Source organism: Stenella coeruleoalba (assembly GCF_951394435.1).
Source record: "Stenella coeruleoalba genome assembly, chromosome: 14".
NCBI classification, from domain to species: domain Eukaryota; kingdom Metazoa; phylum Chordata; class Mammalia; order Artiodactyla; family Delphinidae; genus Stenella; species Stenella coeruleoalba.
Window position 1 is genome coordinate 86505667 of NC_137160.1, and position 20677 is coordinate 86526343.

The 20677-nt window shown below is 51.3% G+C and overlaps 1 protein-coding gene across 4 annotated transcripts in view; it reads right to left on the bottom strand.

Annotated features, from left to right (window-relative positions):
- The window catches only part of SLC15A4 (solute carrier family 15 member 4), a 121643-nt gene that overhangs the window by 87292 nt on the left and 13674 nt on the right, over positions 1-20677 (bottom strand). The window contains exons 6-8 of one of the 4 annotated variants that reach the window (XM_079941948.1): positions 13037-13192; positions 11792-11950; positions 1043-7405 (exon numbers count right to left, since the gene is read on the bottom strand). In XM_079941948.1, the coding sequence (XP_079798074.1) occupies positions 7257-7405; positions 11792-11950; positions 13037-13192 (464 nt within the window). In that variant the 3' untranslated portion in view covers positions 1043-7256. Of the gene's footprint in view, positions 1-1042; positions 7406-7465; positions 11951-13036; positions 13193-20677 lie in introns of those variants that run through there. The other 3 variants (XM_079941947.1, XM_079941949.1, XM_079941946.1) reach the window with 3 other exon arrangements.

The following is a 20677-nucleotide window of genomic DNA, read 5'->3' on the forward strand; positions in this document are numbered from 1 at the left end:
GTGTCCTGTTTCTAAGGGCAGGGTCCAACCTTGACTGCTCTGCTCCGGCCACTGGATGGCCACTCTCTGTGAACTTGCTCATTTCAAATGAGGGGCCCCGTGGGTGACAAATTCTTCCAGACCCAATGCCAATAGCATCCTCCAGGAGTCACTGGAGATTGTATATACACACAAGGCGGACGATGGGTGAGCCTGCCCGGCCCAGGAAGGCTGGCCCTGTTTGAGACTGGAGACAAGAGTAGCTCCCAGGGGGTGGTAACTTCGCTTTGGTTTCCAGACACACTGACAATCACACCCGCAAAGAGCACGTGGGGATCAAAGACCTAAGTCCGAGGTGCGGCCCTGACGACTTCATTATTCCTCAAGGAAGCACGCGTGGGGTTTGAAGGTCTTGGGAGGCCTGGGCATGGGGTCTGACAGGTCCGAGGAGCCGTCCTTTGCAGTTTGGGGCAGGAGAAGGGCTTTATCAACACTCAAGGGTCTAGGAATTCCCTGGCGGTCCAGTGTTTAGGACTCTGTGCTTTCACTGCCGAGGGCCCAGCCAGGTTCGATCCCTAGTTGGGAACTAAGATTCCACAAGCCTCGTGGTGCAGCCAAAGAAAAAAACAACAACAACAACAACAACAAGGGTCTAAATGACAAATAAAATGATAAGATATCTAGAGTGTACATCGTGATGATCTGCTATCCCTCAACAAAACTGAACAATCAAAACAGAAAATCAACTTGAGGCCCACCTACTCATCAGGAAAACCCCCAGCCCTGTCCCAGCGTGTCCTGGGCCTGCCCTGGGGCCTGTGGCAGGCAGAACCCCTGCCTTAAACCCTCTCACCATCAGCACATTTCTGCCTTAAAGGCATCACCAAGTGACAGCACCCGAGTTCCTCTTTCCTATTTCCCTGATGGGTTTTTTGGGGGTTTTTTTCCATTTTTTTTTTAACATCTTTATTGGAGTATAATTGCTTTACAATGGTGTGTTAGTTTCTGCTTTATAACAAAGTGAATCAGCTATGCATATACATATGTTCCCATATCTCTTCCCTCTTGCGTCTCCCTCCCTATCCCATCCCTCTAGGTGGTCACAAAGCACCGAGCTGATCTCCCTGTGCTATGAGGCTGCTTCCCACTAGCTATCTATTTTACGTTTGGTAGTGAGACGGATGGATCTAGAGTCTGTCATACAGAGTGAAGTAAGTCAGAAAGAGAAAGACAAATACTGTATGCTAACACATATATATGGAATCTAAAAAAAAAAAAAGTCATGAAGAACCTTGGGGTAAGACGGGAATAAAGACACAGACCTACTAGAGAATGGACTTGAGGATATGGGGAGGGGGAAGGGTAAGCTGTGACAAAGTGAGATAGTGGCATGGACATATATACACTCCCTGATGGGTTATAAATTGCGGCGTGAACGTGAGAAGCGGCTCAGATGTGCATTCTGTCTGGCGGGGATGGGATTCAGAGCAACGTGGGTAATAAAGGGCTGCTTAACAGACCTTCATAAGCAGAGTAAATGTTTAACTTTCTTCTTTTTTTTTTTTGGCTGCACTGTGAGGCTTGCGGGATCTTAGTTCACCGATCAGGGGGTCGAACCTGGGCCCCCTGCAGCGGAAGTGCGGAGTCCTGACCACTGGACCGGCAGGCAAGTCCCGAACTCTCAACTGATATAAATGGCCTGTGGGAATGTTCTTGACATCAGGAACATACTACTTTTGTGTTCGGAATGTAGAAAAATTAAAATCCTGGACCAAAAATGAAAAGGAGGCTATTCCCTGGCAGTCCAGTGGTTAGGACTCTGTGCTTCCACTGCAGAGGCCCTGGGTTCCATCCCTGGTCGGGGAACTAAGATCCCATAGGTGCGGCCAAAAAAAAAAAAAGAAAACAAGGTGACATGGCCATGGCCGTCCTCATTTTCTGGCCAGCGTGCCCTGATTGGTGGCGTGGATGGATGACCCAATGGGGGAACGTCCCACTCTTCCTAATTCAGTTTTCTACAACAAATGCTGCTTTTGTTCATGTCCACATCTGTACCCATCAAGTGAATTTATGCAGTAATACAAAGTATAAACATTCATGTCTGGATCTGTCCAAAAAAATTAATTTTGTTGGCTATTAGCACTGCCACAACAAGAGGGGGCGATTTTAGCGTTTTTACCAAATACGTGTGGAAGGTAATTTTGATGTATGACGAGCTTCTCCTGTGAAAACATGCCAGGCCTCATGCAGTGGCTTCAACATTCTGGAATTTTGACTGCCGGTCAGCCATGGCAATGGGCAGAAGAATGGCCCCCAACGATGTCCACAGCCAGGCTCTCGGGACCTGTGGCTATGTGACCTCACCTGGCAAAGATAACTGCGTTTGCTTATTAGCCGACTTGAGATCAGCCCGGGTTATCTGCGTGGGGCCAGTATCATCACAAGTATCCTTGCAAGTGGAAAGAGGAGGCCGAGAAGGTCAGAGGGATGTGGGGTGACCCAGCATGCTGTTGCTGGCTTTGCAGAGGGAGGGAGGGGACCCCAGCCAACGGATGCGGGCAGACTCCGGAGGCTGCAAAAGGCAAGAAAAGTAATCCCTGCGGAATTCCCTTGCGGTCCAGTGGTTGCAACTTGGCACTTTTCACTGCCGTGGGCCTGGGTTCAATCGCTGGTCGGGGAACTAAGATACCGCAGGCTGCATGGCTCGGCCAAAAAAAAAAAAAAAGCTATCCGCAGCCCCCAGAAAGGAAGGCAGCCCGGCCAAGGCCTTGACTTTGGCCCAGTGAGGCCTGCGTTACATTCCTAGCCTGCAGAACTCGGGGAGAATACATTTCTATTGTTTTAAGTCTCAGGGCAAACGGCACTTGGTGAAGGCGGCCCGAGGAAACTGCTAATAGAAACGTCTCCCCTCCCACTTCTAGAGGCCAAGGTGTGGGCAGGCCGTCCCTCTGAAGGGCCTGGGGAGCGCGGGGCCCTCCCTGGCCTCTTCCAGCCCTGGTGTTGCCGCACCCCCCTCGGTGCCCTCGGCCTGCGGAAGCATCGCGTCGCTCTACGTCACGGTCACGTGGCCGTCTCCCTGGGCGCCTGTGCGTCCAGATTTCCCTCTTCTCCTTAGGACACCAGTCGTCCTGGATCCGGGGCCCAGCCTGATGACCTCATCTTATCTTGATTCCACCTGCAAAGATCCTATTTCCAAGTGAGGTCACACTCACAGGGTCGGGGTGGACACCGTTCAACCCAGCACAGCAGCCGGCGTTTCTCTACCAGGATGGCTTCTGGGAAGCAGGTCTGTTTCAAGGAGGGCGTGGCCTCTCGCACCCTCTGCGGTGTTTCGAATCTGGGGGCCCGTGTGCCCACGCTGCAGAGAGTGGTGCTGGGTGCGTGGCTTTTCCTGTGTCCTTTTATTCTCCTTTTGCCCCCGAGTTTGTGGTCCCCTGCGTTTCTTCCTAAGGCTTTGGCTGGCGGTGAGAGGACACTGGGAACAGGGTTTCCCACACATCGGGGGCAGCTCTTGACAGGCTCGGGCCCCTGTGGGGAAGGGCCTTTGAAAACCTCGCACCCCATACCCCGCTTCTTGCTCTCTGGACACATGCCCAGCCCCCCACCTCCAGCCCCGGCAGGGAGAATGTCACGTTGGGATTCCACCACTTTGCCACGACCATGACGCTCACTTTATGCAGATGCTGGGATTTCGTAAAGCTGTCTCTTTTCTCCATTCTCAAAACCACAGGAGACTCCAAGACCTCCCTTGCCCCGCGTGGCCCCTGGCTACCACCCCACTTTCTGGCTCCCTTTAGGGCAAGGTTAGTGGGATTTTACGGGTGCCCAGCCCTCCCCTCTCTGCTGTCTGCAGACCCTCCCGTCCAGCGCACCAGCCCTCGACAGTGGTCACAAGGGTCCCCATGTCCGACTCACTGCTCAGCAGGAGAGAGACTCGGTCTCCACTTCCTTCTGGAGAGACACCACCACCCCTCATCCCTTCGACCTCGGAACATGGGAGTGGCCGCGTCACATCCCTTTCCTCTTGTGCCCTCACAAACGCAGGCTTCAAGCATCCTCTACCCAAACCGGAATCTCCTACCCAAATACTGTAGTCGGGGGAGCAGAAACCCCTTCAGTCAAGATACTGATCTATTTTTAAGAACAACTGCTAACGACTGCAGCTCCGAGCGTCAGGGGAGAGTTGAGGAAGGATACGGAGAATTACGTGCAAGCCAGAGGTCCTGACTGGCCCGTCCACCTTCAACTCTGCCGCTGGAGTCCCAAGGTCAAGGTCAAGGGCTTCATCGTACATTTCTCCAAAGCCCCACGTAGCTGGCCGCCTGCTCCCCCACTCCTATCCAAGCCGTCTCGCTGCGACGCAGAGCCACTGGGAAATCGGCCTGGCGCCTGTCAGGTCTTCACCGCCACGCAGCCAGGCTCCGGTGAAGTCACTTCCGTCTGGGTCTGCTCCCCTGTCAGCCCCCTCCCCCACTGAGGCTCTGGTCTGGAGGAGAAACCAACACAGGTAAGCCTGCAGGTGCAACCGCCCGGCACTAGCTCGGCTTCCTTTGTGAGGCACGTGCCTCTCAGTCCATTTGGAAGTTAGTAAATGCTGATTTTTCATGGTGACGCAGCCTTGCTGTGTTTTGGTTTTTCCCTTGCATTTTGTACTGTTCACTTATTTAATACGTCCTAGCTCCATAAAGCACTTTAAAAAAATGTATTATTATTTCCTCCAAAAGGCCTTATTTCCAAAAGAGCAAGGTGTTACAAAGAACGTTTCCAAACACCTGCTCAAATGACTTCATTCTACTTGAAACTGCCTGTCAACTACTGGGCTGGTTTTAACGACAGCAAGTCACCGTGTGCTGTGTGGCGATTTCGGATTAGAGCAGGACTCTGCTCCACTTTAGTGCGCTTCGATTTTCAAGCGATGGGACTGTTTTGCACCAAGTGGAACAGTTTGAAAATACGGAAGCCCATCCATGTTTTACTACCTAGAATTTAGAAGTGATCGGGGTTTTGAAAAGAGGCCCAGTGTCATTTTGAAAGGACCTGTTGTTCTGAAGCTTTTCAGTGTAACACATGCAGTGTTGTGCTTTCCCCACCTAGCGAGAAGGGGCCACCTCAGCATCTGGCTATGAAGGGGGCAAGGGGCTCCAGCGGCCCCTCGGAGGTGGGACCCCCGCCGGTGAAGCGGGACGTGAACGGCAGACGGACCGGAATGTCCCCAACAGCGGCCTGTGAGGCCTCTGTCCGAAACCGGGAGGCTCGTAAGCTCAGTCTTGCAGGAGCTCAGCCTTAAGCCAAACCTTCTCTTTAACCCACCCATGATACTGTGCAGAAACAAGGCGCGCAGTTCCGTCCACCTTCAGGGAAGTTAAAGCAGGGATGGGTGTTTTCCAATGGATGGCATGGACACGTGCCTTCTGAGGCCAATAAATGCCGGCCAAAGACACACATCGAAGTCTCCAGGGCCTGTACTTTTTACATAAAATCCCTACAACAGCATGCTGGTTTTGTGTATTTGTCTCTTCAGCTGCTGTTCAGAGCCACGTGGTGACCACAGTCATACACTCGCTAAACTCAGGTGGAAAGTCAGAGGCTGTCAGTTCTGGGCCTGACTGCCTTTCTGGACAGGTTCCCCTTGACAGCAGAGCGTGTACCTACCTGGCTCTCTACCTGCGCTGATTCCCAGCCCCCCTCCCCGGGGTGTAGGACGGTGGCCCACGTAGGGCCCCATCTGCCGCCTTCACGTGCCCCGGCCACACGGAGCCCAGGAAAGGGCTGGCTCGTCACACCTCCCTTTTCCCTTTCGTGCCTAATTCCCTACAGAGAAAAAGTGTTTTCTGACGGCACGGGTTAATGGTCTTCAGTATGCAACAGATCTTGAAGACAGAAGCTGTACCTCTGGGGGATTATGTATTTCCTAGAGCAGTGCTTTCCAACCCTTTTTATTTATTTTTTTAACCCAAACTCACACCTTCAGCCCCTCTGAGAACTGGTGTTACACTGAGTCATCGGTCCTCAATCTGTCTGAACCCCACCAGTCACGACCTCCTTGTGTTTTTCTGTACTTTGTATTAAAAACAAGATAACCCAAAACGAGTAGCGTGTTTGCGTTTGTTTTTCTGTTTTCGCCAAACATAAAGTTATATTTTAATACAGAGGAGGCTCAAGAATCACTATCCTAGAGAATTAAAGAGCTGCGTCAGGAACAGGTATTTTATTGTGACTTTTCGTCAGTTCCTGACTCAGGACCCTGTACCCCGTGACAGTTCAGGAACCTCATGACGTCCACACGTAAACGCAAATACACGACGACTGTGGACAGACCACACAGAGAAGGAGCCAGTGGGTCTCATATTCGAGGTGCTTTTTATAATAAAATTACACCAAAAATACAGCAACAAATAGATAACGGTTTATTAGACAAAATGCGAACCCCCATGTCACGGAGAACAGCGCAACCAGCGTCAGTGACTGTGGACAGCCCCGGCCCGCAACGAGCGCTGCCAACGGCCTCCAATCACAGCGGTGCTGCTCGGAAGAGGGGTTTCCTTCCACCCACCATGGTGGGTCTTCAGTCTCGACGGTACCAGAATGAAATTGTACACAAGGACTGACCAGGCAGGGTTAAAACACGCGTTAGGCTGCTCTGCAGGCTGAGACGGAACACACAGTCTTAAATAGGTTTTAATGGAACATTGCGCTCTTAAGGAAAGAGCAGCAGGAGAGCAATGGCGATGGTTTGAGAACTCGGCACCACGTGAAGCAGCAGACAGAACACACTCACCACCGGCCTGTGCCGAGGACCCGCACGGGCGGGATCTGCGGCTCATGAGAGAAGCCATCAGCGGGACTTTTCTTTAAAACCTCGCCAGCACTTGACCACACTTTCATTTCTTAACAAACCCTCCCTTCCTCAATATAAACACATGTTTATTCATCAGAAGAAGAGAAAGTGAGAGCGTGTTCTGTGGGAAGGAGAGGATGAGATGTGTTTAAAATACCGGGACGCCAACCAGCACGGGTGTCGTCTCCCGAGACTTTGTACCCGCGGCAGCAGGTGTCTGTCAGAGGGGAAACCGGCGGCAGGGCGCCCGGGGGCCTTCGGCAGGGCTCAACCGCAGGAAGGCACTTACCTAGGCCGCGGGTGGAAAAGAGGGAACCAACCCCGGCACCACGCAAGTTTTAGGGAAGTCAGCCGTTTGCTCTGCGAGCCCCCAGAGCACCTTCCCACGGATCCGTCTGTCCATCTGTCCGTCCAACAGACCTGACGGGCTGCAGGAGCATCAGGTCCTCCTGCCGGCGGGCGTGCCGTTTGCTCTCGGCCGCTGCAGGTCGTATTTCACGGAAACAATAAGGAAGAGCAGGAGGGTAGCGCCTTGAATAGCGGCCAGAAGAAAAAAGTAATAGTTCAAATAGCAGCCGTTGATGTTGCCTAGAGACAAGGAAAGAGAGCAGCACGGAAGCCGCACTTAGAGAGAGTCTAAAAGGTTTTACTTATTTAACTTGGTTCCTACGAAGGTCAGGGTGACTTTTAACTGTGGTCATTAAAAAAGAAAAACAAGGAAGAGAGAAAAGAATCCTACCCCTAATTCAAAATACACAAGTGCTTTGTTTCCAAAGCCACTGTGAGTCAGCTGCGTCTCAAAACGGGCTCCGGGCTGGGGCCTCCTGCCCCCACACGATGAGGGGCCCCCACTGTCTCCACGTCAGATCCTGCGGCGGACGGCCCTCCTCGCCTGGGTCTACAGTCTGCACACGCGCCAAGACCGCGCGTCGGGCCAGGACGCAGCCTGGACGGCACGTCAGGTGTGAGTGCCGGACTCCCGTGTCGTCACCTGACATCAAACGAAGTACCGTCACAGGCCGGGACAGACGGCTGAACACACACTCCCCGCGCTAGGGGAAGGCACAAGCTTGCTTTTCACGTTTCTCCTTAAAAAGTTCAGGCTGCAGGCTGATACACAGGCGCCCACTTTAACCCTAAGAGCTGACACACTGAATGGCCGACTCTGGCCCGAGCACCATGCAAGGCGTCCTATGTGCGAGGCTCCGTTCAGTGCCCGATCAATGCCGAGGCGGCGGAGGTTAAGGGCATGGACCGCGGAGCTCCACCAAGGAGGCTCAAATGCCAGCGTCTTGGTCTCTGGGCCCAGGTTCCCTGCCTGTCAAATGTGGAGACAGCACCTGGGCCACGCGGCCGCCTCCTCTTCAGGGGGCCCCGTTAGGAGCCCCAGTCCACACGTAGGTCCGGGGCCACCAGGGCTGTAAAGCTGCCGTCTATCCCCTGAGCAGCGGCCACGCGGCGTGGAGACGCAGGGCTGTGTGGAGGGGACACTGGGGCCGCACACAGCACGCCACCCCGGCTCCCAACAAAGACGGCGTCACCGCAACCCTGGACGGTCTACCGCTGACGCCGCTGGTCACCCACTGGAAAGGGCCGGGCACACTGCCGAACAGAGGGGCAGACAGGGGCGGCGCATCAGCAGCATCTCTGGAGGACGCTGGCGTCTTAGGAAACAGGCTGCTGTGCTCTCTGACCGGCTTCAAAAGCATCTCCCATTGGCTTATTTAAAACGCCAGACTCCTTTCCTCTGAAGGTCTCGGTCAAGCTGGGTTATTCTGCAACTTCCTTTTTTTATCTGAACATATACTCATTAAAATCAGACGTTTAACACTGCTTTTATTTAACAGAACTAATGAACGATATAATACACGTTTGTATAATAAGCACTCACACGTTTTTAAAGAATTCTCACTCCTTCAGGCTGTAGAAGACAGTGATTTCCTATGTTTGCTGCTCTGGGAAGAGATCCAGTACTACCTAGCATTTCTACCAGACCGTGTTATCTACTCAACAGTGGTCAGAGCTGGAAACAGTGGTTTAGACTGTGTTATTTACTCAACAGTGGCCAGAGGTGGAAACAGTGGTTTGGTCCTGTTGCGGGCGGGCTCCACCCTGGACACAGCGATCCCGCCCCCTGGACCCTGGTTTGCAGACGCCAGCGCGGCAGTGCTGCTTGCTGCCGCCTCAGCGCGGCTGTCGTCGAAACACCACTCACGCCGTTTGCAGTGCCAGCTCTGAAACATCAATCTCCCCAAACTAAAAGTCATTTACAACTTCCAAAGCTCAAAGCCGGCAGGCCGAGCAAACTGTGCGCCGTGTCTTCCCTGCCAGGGCCCGTCGCAGCCTGGCGTTAGGAAGGGTTTGCAGAACTGGGCCCACCACCTAAAAGTGATCACCCTGTACTTTCTTGGGCCTCTTCACAGACAGAAGGTAATCGCATGTAAACACGGTAAACTCTGGGTGCTTCCTATTTGATAAGACTGACTCCTGGGCCCCAATAAACAAGCTTCATGTGTCCCCCAAACATATGCACAAGAACATTCCCAGCTGCTTTATTTGCGACAGTCTCAAACTGGAGACACCACGAACACCCACACGCAGCAGAACAGATAAATGAATTCTGACTTATTCGTACGACGGATACTCCGCAGCAATAACAAAGAACCGATCACTGGGATGACTCTGAGAACGCAGTGCTGAGTGAAAGGCCACGGCCACGGACGAGAGAGGCCACAGGACTCAGCAGGGCTGACCTCAGAACAGAGTTCATCTTGCCGGGGGCTGGGGGCTGGGGGCTTAAGTCAGAAAGGACAGAAGGAACTCTTCCACGTCCTGCATTTTGATCTGGACGAAATGCACACCAGGCTGTGCACTTAAGACCAGTGCCCTTCACAGTACGGACGTGATTCCCAGTCTAAATAATAATAATAACGAGGACAAGCAGGCCTGGGGCAGGACAGGGAGAGAAGAAAACAAGGAGGGGAGAATCTGGGGACTCTTCCTTCAGACGTGGTCCTGGAACCTGACAGCAAGTTACCCACGTGTCAGTCAGGAAACGCTGAGCCAGCCCCACTGCCGCCGGAGCCCTAATGCAGGCAGGACCTGCCGAAAGGCAGAGCCGGGGAGAGCCCAGGACACAGAGAAGCCGTGAAATCTGGGATCACACCTGCTGCTCCTCCTACAGAAACAAGGATGTGGGGGCGGCGAGGAGGAGGTGTCACCTGTCCCATTCTCTCTCCAAACCACCGCCGGTGACAGCCACCTGCCCCTAACCACGCGGGAGCCGACCTGCCACGTCCTCTCACCTCACTGGACATGGGGCTCCGGGCAGAGGGACTGGAGGGAAAACAAGGAGAGGCCACCCTGCACTCCTGGACAGGGCAGCCGATCCAGGACACACGACAAGGTACTTCTCTTTCGTGAAAATAACACAACGAACAGAATCCAGGTCCAACATCTGTCCACGTGTGCCACGTGCATCAATACCAGACATAAACCTCACAATGAAAAGTTTTAAAATTACCTGTCAGAAGTAAAGGATGAGTGACAGGTAAACTACCAGTTATTAAATTAGTAACGGCTGTGGGGGGAGGGGGTGGATTAAATCACTGGAAAGCAATGGGAATGACAGAAACCAATCGATCCTTTAAGATACACATGAAAGTAAAAAAACAGACTATATCTCAAGAACTACCGAGGTGTGGTCCCGATAACAAGTCTTTCTTTGAAGGAGGTCTGTCACACGTACAAAACAGATTACGTGACACCAAGAGCGCAGGAGAACTCCCAGAACCCTGTGTAACTGGACTTACCCTCCGAGGGGCAGGAGTAATGAGCACAGCCCCCCTCAGCACAGCCAGGAGGGCCTGCCGCGCACACCACTGGCTCTCACAGCCGGACCAGCTGGACACATCACCAGTGGTGCCCGGGGGCAGCAGGGGCCCCGGTTTCTGGAAGCTGCATCAGGGGTCTCTGGGCCGAAACGCCCCCCTCAAGACGGGAATTTTAACTGAATCATGGGAGGGCTTTTGGAATTCTGCAATTTCTGGAGAACAGTCTCTAAGCTTTCACCAGATTTTCAAGGGGATTTAGAACCTAGAAGTGGCTCAGTACCCAGGGGGTACTGAGCACAGAGAAGCCACAAAATCTGGGATCACACCTGCTGCTCCTTCTACAGGGGACGGCAAACGCCACACGCCTATACAAGGAAAAGCAATATGGTGGTTTTTACTGGTACAACATACGAAGAAGCAGCACACCTGCACCTCCTGGGTCTGCTTAAAGGCTACATCGATATGGAAACAGCAAAGCTTTCATCTCTTGGGAGTGATTCTGCGCAAGCTGCCACCTACTGGCATTAGCTGTAAAACCCCATTAGGAGTGATAATGAGTCATACTTGTTTTTAACAAGGCAACTTATTATCTCTCTTTTTTTTTTTTAACAGCAGGAAATTAAAAGGTACCGTCAGGAAAAGAAAAAAAATACGAAAATAAGATACTGGGTTGGCCAGAAAGTTCGTTAGGTCAGTGAATATGTTGTTCAATAAAGTTCTTCATGAAAATGAAAAACGTGGCTTTACTTAAAACCGAACAAACTTTCTGGCCAACCTGATAAATGAAGGGAAATTTGTGATACAGATTTTATTTGCCTCATAATAAAATAAAACTAGTGCTGGACCTGAAGGTGGGAGGGTCAGTCTACTCATCACAGGCGCTCCGAGAAAACAGCAGCCACAGAGCTGCTGCTGGAGGCGACCTGGGGCAGGAGAGGCCCACCCGTCCCCAGGAGACCATCAGGGACGTGGGTAAACGAGGGCAGGCGGGTGGTCTGACGGGGCGCAGGGAGCAGCCGGGGGCTCCCGGGGCAGCCCAGCGACGCTGACCGCGTCTGGTCCCGGGCGCCCCATGCGGCCCAAGGACTGGGGCGCTGGTCACTGCCGACGACGGGAAGGGGGGCCGCGAGGGGGGCCTTACCGAAGTCCGTGTGGCTGCTCATCCACCCGATGGCCTTGAGGGACACCAGTGCCAACAGTCCTGAGCCCACGAAGGACCCGACGCCAGAGAAGAAGAAAAACAAGCCCATGATGGCACTCTGCATGGACTTGGGGGCGGCCGAGTACGCGAATTCCAGGCCTGGGGAAGAAAAGGAGGGCATTTCAGGAGAGGAGCAGGGCGCCCGCGCCCGCGCCGCTGCCCTCGGACACCCGGGCTCTGGGGCGCGGCTCTGAGACAGCACCCAGGCTGGTTGCTCACCTCCTGCTGTCACAGCCCCTAGAAACTCCGCGAGGTGGCCAGTCACCTCCCGCCTTCACACTTGAAGGCAGCATTTGACTTGTCAGCTCTTGGAATTTCTCGTTCCTCATGGAAAGAAAGTTTGAAGAAGCAAAATTTGCCTACATTCTTAACTAACGGGAGTTTGCAAACAAAGTACTTACACTAAAATGGGGAAATCTACTCAGGATTTCTATCTGAAAGGCAAGGTCTTTTAGAACAGTTTCAGCAGGTGCATCTATAAACCGAATCACCACTGTAATAAGCAGACATGGAGATCTGCACTGTGCTCTAAAGGAAGGGCCACCCCGTGCGACTCGTTCCCTCCACAAGTTCATTAGCCAGTCCGCGTGAGCGCTGTAGGAGGCAGGAGAGGTGAAAAGTGCCGGCCTCCCAGCCCCACCACTCTGGGCATCACTCATTTTCTCCTTCCCTCGCTCCCAGCAGCTGGGAACAGGCCTGCACGGAATTTACTTGTCCACATGCCACCACATGATCTCACCAATAGGGAAGAGAGGCCTGTGAGAACAGGGTTTAAAAATTAGGTTTGCTTCCTTATAAATCTGAATGGAGACACTGAGGGCCAGGCAGTGAGGGACGCCCGAGGCCCGGCCGTGGCGGCGGGACTGCAGGGCGTGGTTATTAGCAACTGCCAGGTAGCCCTTACGGGGGTCTTCCTTCTTCTATCCTCTCTCCTGTTGACCCTCTACGGTAGATGAACTTCATGTTGATGTTCTGGGGATCCTTTTACACCAAGAAAGGAGAGCCTCAGCCGTAGCATGGCTCTTTGCTCACCAATTCACATTCCGCACCACAACTGCCCACCAGCACCCACCAAGCACTGTGCTGTTTCCGTCTCGACGCGGCCTAACAAAGAAGGAAACAGCACGGGCTTTATCGTGCTGAGACAGGACTGGACGCGGACGCCCCGACGGGAAGGAACCTCACCTGCGATGCTCGCAAATATTTCACTGACGCCAATCAGCACGTACTGAGGGACCTGCCACCAGATTGGCAAATCCGCAGCATAGTAAACGACATTTCCAATGGTCTGGTTAATGGTCTTCTCCTTCACGAGGTCCAGCCGTTTGCTTTCCAAAATCCCTACAATTCATAAGTAGGTTATGAGCATTTGTTTGTTAACATTTGCAATTAAACTAAAAAACTAGATGCTTGGTACAAGATGTCTGTTGATGATTCTGAGAAATACATGAAAGGATAATGCCCGATAACATAGCTTCCCCCAGAACCCCCCGACCTCAGGAATCTCCCTACTTTCAGCTTCCGAGGTAGGTTACTAAGAAACAGAGGTCATATAACCCACACTTCATGGGGGCCCCTGCAGTGCCCTATAAAGCCAGTGTTCAACATGGTTAACGCAATCCTCAAATCTCTGGACTGCTCGCCTAAACACCTTCTATTTCTCTTAAAAGGGGGAGCAGGGGAGAGCTAAACAGTCCTGCAACAAAAAGGTTAATCGTGCTAGTTACTTATCAGAAGGCAATGAATTTGGAGATGTTTTTCCCCCTCAAGGGAACAGATTTAAGCTGATTCACTGATCGTCATCACTATTACAACTACCACGACCACTACTAATGCCAGTTTCCTTGTGCAGACGGGCTTAACCTTATCAGCCAAGTACAGTGGTCCCCCCTTCTCTCTGGGGGATACGGTCAAAACCCCCAGGGGATGCCTGAAGCCCAGGACAGCTCCACATCCTACATATGCTATGTTTTTTCCTGCACACACATACCTCTGATAAAGTTTAATCTATAAATCAGGCACAGTAAGAGATTGACAACAGTAACTAATAATAAAATAGAACAATTATAACAATACACTGTAATAAAAGTTACGTGAAGATGGTCTTCCCCTCTCTCTAAATATCTCATTGTACTGTAGGTATTTTCGGACCACCGTTGACCGTGGGGTCACTGACCACGGAAAGCAAACCCAGGGATAAGCGGGACGACTGTAACCCGGACTCTTCGAACCACCCTCTGCCCTCAGCAGCACCAAGACCTCACTGGGTCATCGGTCATCTGTCTCGTGGGGCAGAAAGACATGGGAAGATAAGCAAGACAGAAACAGCTACTCTGCACAAAACAAAACATAAGCAGGTCAAAATAAAGCTTGAAACAACGTGTGGGACCGACTTCTCAAGGTAGAGGTGTCGCTAGACTGTGTTTTTAAAGGGTTCTAACTGCAGATGAAATAATGGGCCATAATATCTAATGTATATGTAAAAGCTTACGGATTTAAAACCGTATGAGGAAGGACAGGAGTCTGCGTACAGGACAACGGAATATATTAAAAATATTCCTTTCAAAACCTGAGCATGAGAAAGGACCAGGGTATGATTGACGGGATGAAAGACAAACTCTGTAATCTGCAGTGCACAACATACCTCGAATGAAATGTGCAAACAAAGAGAAAACACATCAAAGGGCCAAGGGAAAGAGAGACCTCCCAGAGGTGAGTCGACCTTCACACCCGTCCTGCGACTGAGAAACGCAGAGCGGGCCCAGGCATGCAGAGCGGTCACTGCAGAGCGCTTGCTGCTCTGGAAAGGGGCGCGTGCAGCTCGGCCCAGCGGTTATCAGGACGCTGGTGATGGCATTAAGGGCCCTGTCCACAGCGACAGCTCTGCTCCGTGGCAGGGCAGCGGGCAGCACCAAGGGGGCCATGGCGTCAGCCTGGTTGGAGCACCTTCAACGCACAGGATAAAGCACTGTGGGCTTCCTCTGCGTGGGCCGAGCTCCAGCCAGCCCAGGGCCACTGCCCTGAGACCGGAAGATCACTGCGCTGTGCTGGCCACCGACCCTCTAGCTGGAAGGGCTCCGTCCAATCCAAGAGCAGAGGGGGAAGCACCCACTCAGCCTGTTTTAAGGGAATAAATATTGAAGCTGGAGGAGACTCTTGTCCTCCACAGGAAAGGCAAGAGAGGCTTAAGACAGTGCATGTGTGTCTGTGTGTGTGTGTGTGTGTGTGTGGCTGCCTGTGTGTGCATGCGTTTGTGTGTGTGTCTGTGTGTGTGTGTGTGCGTGTCTCTGTGTGTGTGTGTGCGTCTGTGTGTGCGCGTGTGTGCATGTGTGTCTGCCTGTGTGCGCGTGCACGCGTGCGCGCATGTGTGTGTGTGTGTGTGTGCGCACGCGTGCGCGTGATGGGGCAGTACTGGTGGGGACTATACACGGATTTAGTACTTCTGCAAGGCCTGGCAGAGAACGGAAGTAGACTGTCGGACGGGATCTGTTCTGCGCTCTTATTAGTTAGGAAAGCACGACTCCGTGAGGACTGGGGGTGAACAGGTAATGGAAACGAAGGAGCGCTGGCAAGGGGGACACAAATAACGAGGGTCGAGCCCCAAGAGACAACAATGTGAGAAATCACTGAAGCTCCTCTCTGGTGGGACCGATGGCCGGACAGCGCAGAGAACAGAGGCCGAGGGAGAGGGCGAGCGCTCCAGACGACGCAGGGGCTGCGCAGCCCGCAGAGCTCCTGACGGACGGGCCCAGGAGCACCGGCACAGACCAACGTAAGGGCCGAGGCTGGGAGAGCGCCACAGCCATCGACGGGCCAAACTCTTCAGTTAAAGACATGGACTCACATCACGTCAAAACGAAAGAAAACCCAACGCTGCGGGCGAGGCAAGAACTAAAGCGTAAAGTGGCAAAGGTCTGAGTGAGGGAGAGGACGAGCAGAGTCACCGAGAAGGGAGGCGTGCCAACCACAGCGCACGGGCACCAAGAGAACACGCTGAAGGGCAGGCGCACGGCCCCGCGCCCGCAGCAAGCCCGGGAGAAGCAAGTCGGAGCCAGCAGCTGGGCAGAGACGGGGGTGCCGGCCTCAGCGACCGTCGGGGTGTGAGCTGGGCTTCCGCCGGGCCTTAGGGTCCCCGTGTGCGCCTCCCGCCACAGCGCTACTGCCCGAGGACGGCGCGTGCCCTCCCCAGGGACGACACAAGCCACAGACCTTCGTGAGTGGAACGTCGTCATCTGCTAGGAACGCAGCAAGGCTCTGAGACCCAGGAACCCTCTTGGTCCTCACCAGAGCGAGCAGATGGAAAGATGAGGCTTTGCCGGGCAACTGGTTGCATCGGAGGCCCAAGGGCAGACCCAGGTCCCGAACTTTATGGACACTTAACACCTGTGCCCTCACGGGGCTCCGTTCTAATGGGCCCCGCCCAGACCACAGCATCCCTGGACACAGGCCATCGCCGTGATCCCAGGCCCCTGGCAGCACTGGACTTCAGGGCTCTTGTTACAAGGGATCCGACCCACTCAGCTGACGGTAGGACAACCTGCGAGCCATCCTATGCGGCACCCCCACGAACGTTTTTAGAAAGTAACACTGGCCAAAACGGAAGCCTTGAAGTCCACGGTACAGAATTATAAAGCCAGGATCTTTCCCAACTCCTCAGTTAAAGCTTTTTCATTAACAAATGGATAAACAAAAGCATCAATTTTATGAAATGAAAAAAACTTCTGTAAAATTACTCTTAGATCAAAAAGAAAATAAAAAACATAGTTTCAATATTCGTAGGGAGAAAAAACACACTACAACAAATCAAAGTGCAAGAGACCTTGGTAAAGCAACAGTAACAGGCCAATTCATGCCATTACGTGGTTTTTACTGTTAAGCAAGAAAGAACAAAAAGACGTGAAGAATTTAACTCAAGAAATGAGAAGAAAAACCCCACAAAACAAACCAAAGGTAATAGAAATTAATATCTTAAATTCTCTACTTAGAAAACATAAAAACAATCAGATGATAAATTCAAGACAGACGTCTAAGGAAAAATTATAAAATACAGTCTTGGCAAGCCTAATAAAAAAAGAGCACATAAAAAAGGGAAACTAGAAATGAGGAAGGAAACACATCAGATTTAAAACACTATTTTTATCTCCACTCTAACAATTTTTCTAAAACTCAATAAATGATTTACTAGGGACATTAAAAAAATAAAAAGCTTAAGTGATTCAAGAAAAAACAAGATCTGTACAAAACTGAGAAAAAGGTGGAAAAGTTACATTTCCTTTCAGAGAGGATGTACTCATATGATTTTCTAGGCAAAGACTTGGAACTTCCTGGGAGCAGACAGATAATTCTCATCCTGTTAAAATACTCCCTGCCTTCAGAAATAGGGAGTTTGGACTTCCCTGGTGGCACAGTGGTTAAGAATCTGCCTGCCAATGCAGGGGACACAGGTTCGAGCCCTGGTCCGGGAAGATCCCACAGGCCATGGAACAACTAAGCCCGTGCACCACAACTACTGAGCCTGCGCTGTAGAGCCCGTGAGCCACAACTACTGAACCCACGTGCCACAACTACTGAGCCTGTGCTCTAGAGCCTGTGAGCCACAACTACTGAAGCCCATGCACCTAGAGCCCACGAGCCGCACCTAGAGCCCAAGTGCCACAACTACTGAAGCCCGTGCACCTAGAGTCCGTGCTCCACTACAAGAGAAGCCACTGCAATGAGAAGCCCGCGCACCGCAATGAAGAGTAGCCCCCACTCGTCGCAACTACAGAAAGCCCACGCGCAGCAACAAAGACCCAGCATAGCCAAAAATAAATAAATTTATTTTTTTAAAAAAGAAAAGAAATAGGGAGTTTACCAACACCTTTTATGAAGCTGTATAACCCTGACACCAAACCAGACTGATATTGGTTAGAAAGAGACGCACAGTCGCTCAATAAAAGCAGATTATTGAGCAGACTGGAATTAGCAGATTCCAATCAGACCTTTTAACAAACAGGGTGTATTTTAGAAATTCAGGAACAGTTAAATACCAGGTGTTAAAATAAATAAAAACCATGCACAGCCAAAGGCAGGGAGGGGGTGGAGTAAGGAGGGCATGCAATCCTCCTGAAAACCAAACTAAGATATTTGAGAGAAACTCAACATCCACTTCTGCCAAAAATACAAACTTGAAATAAAGCTTAGATATGTAACATCGTCAGGAATACGTATGCAAACTCAGAGGTGAGAGTGAACCTTCCACAGTGAGGGGCTGAAGGTGCGCTCGTCGAAGTCAGGGATAAAGGGGGGCATCCGTCACCACCAGCAGCCTTGGAGAAAGCCGGGCCACCCTGCCGAACAAGGAGAGACACAGGGAGGCGCAGCAGGAAGGCAGGAAAACGGGACTCCCCGACGGCCCAGGGGTTAGAACTCAGCGCTCTCACTGCCCAGGCCCGGGTTCAGTCCCTGGTCGGGGAACTAAGGTCCCACAAGCCGGGCAGTGTGGCCTGAACAAACAATAAACACCTTCTTTTTATAAAGAAGGCAGGAAAAGAAACTATGTTAATTTCAAGACGAGCAACCATCTGAAAATAATTCACTGAAACTCAGAATTTTAAAAAACCTCCTAGGTGAGAAACCCAAATACATGAAAGCAGTCAGGAATGACCCAACATGCCACGCACGGGGCCTGGGCGCAGAGGCGCGGACGCCACGGGTGCCGCTGACAAGAGTAAAGCGCAGGGGAGATGGGAAAGTACTCGTAAAATGAGATGCAACTCTGAGTAGTGACAAGCTACACTCTACTACAAGAAAAACCCACAAGCAGTCAGGAATGACCCAACATACCACGCACAGGGCCTGGGCGCAGAGGCGCGCAGATGCCACGGGTGCCGCTGACAAGAGTAAAGCGCAGGGGAAATGGGAAAATACTCGTAAAATGAGATGCAACTCTGAGTAGTGACAAGCTACACTCTACTACAAGAAAAACCCACAAGAAAACTGGTCACAACACACCAACCGTACACAGAATAGCATGTCTGACACATTTTGGGAAAAAGTCTTAAGATCACTCCTAGTACACATTAAAGGTACAGAATGCTGTAACCCTTCAGATAAGAGAAGATTAACAGGACACAATAATCAGCGTGACAAGGGCACGGCGAGATCAGACTCGCATCGGCACGCCGCTCTGGCCCTTTCACACGAGATGAGCACACATGTGCGGACGTGTCAGGGTGGGCACACAGCACTGCTTCAAGTAGGACAGACTGGAATCAACCCTCATGTTTAATAAGAAGACTGGTTTTAAAAACTGATAGTACAGCCCAAAATGGAATATTACGTCGTTGTCAAAAACTATAATTTAAATTTGTAATTGACTTGGAAAAATGGTATGTATTATATATAGTATATAAAAATAGCTTATAAACTGTGAATAGTTTGTTCCATTTCTGTTGTTTTAAAAAGAACAATTTAGCTGTAATAAAATATTCTAGGAAGATATAAACACAGGTGTAGGCGTCATCACTGGATGGTGGGATTAGGAGTGAATTTAGGTCACCTCGCACTTCTATCTATGTATTTTTAACTTTTAAGGACCGTGGATTGACTCTGTGATAAGTTTGTTTGTTTGTTTGTTTGTTTTTGCAGTGCACAGGCCTCTCACCGTTGTGGTCTCTCACATTGCGGAGCACAGGCTCCGGACGCACAGGCTCAGCGGCCATGGCTCACGGGCCCAGCCGCTCCGCGGCATGTGGGATCCTCCCTGACCGAGGCACGAACCCGCGTCCCCTGCCTCGGCAGGCGGACTCTCAACCACTGCGCCACCAGGGAAGCCCTGATAACAGTTTTTTAAAAAGTGCTGTAGACCAGTGGCTCTGAACTCTTTCCTAACGAAAGCTATGACCCAAGAAAAAGGCACTCAGATGATTCTGTCTCCATTCCAGGATGCTCTCCATGCCCTGAGGTCCGGGCACAGACTCCTGCCTAAAAACCGCTGTGGTAATAGGGCATCCACGGCACAGCTGAGTGGAAGAGCAGACCGTGAGGCACACGGATGGGTACCATCAGCCTGGGATGACGGAAGGTAACTCTGTCATGTACACACATCAAACAAGGATGCAGTGATTACACTTCCAGGGATTCGAGAAGCAAAGCAATTTCACTGCAGTGATTACCATACCGTGAAAACTAGAATCCTCGACACCCAACAACAAAGGATTGCACGTGAATGTTTGACACGGAGGAAGGATATTTTAGGTTTGTTTTTTTTTATTAAAGCAGGTGACGAAGTATAAACGCACACACACATCACATCATACATAATTTTTCCCATGCACTTGCAGAATGGTGGTAGAGGATTTCCTTGGAAGCCCCTGGTGGAATTATGAGTGCTTAAATCTGTGTGTATGAGAGAGAGAGAAGGAAAAGGAGGAGGAAGGGGAAAATGAGAGGAGATGGCTCATCTGTATTTGGGGGATCTTTCTACCCCCCAATAGTAACAAGCGTAGCTTTTATTATATTTTTATGGTTTCCTTACACGTAGTATTCCTTATTCAGGCTCAAATCTGCTTACACATCAGTATCTCATTTTCGCAAAAACACAGAAGGTGTGTGTGTATGTATGCAGAGACACACAAACGGGATTAGACGGATACACACCATCCCAGGAATGAGCATCTCTGGGGAAATTACAGTTGACTTTTATTTTCTCCTCTATGTTTCTCAGGTGCCCTTTTCTCCAGTGAGCATCTATGATGTCTGTAAATTAAGAGCACACGCAAGTCTTAAGGGGCGAGGAAATCTGACAAATTAACACACCTCTTTTTTTCTCAAGCAGACTAGAAG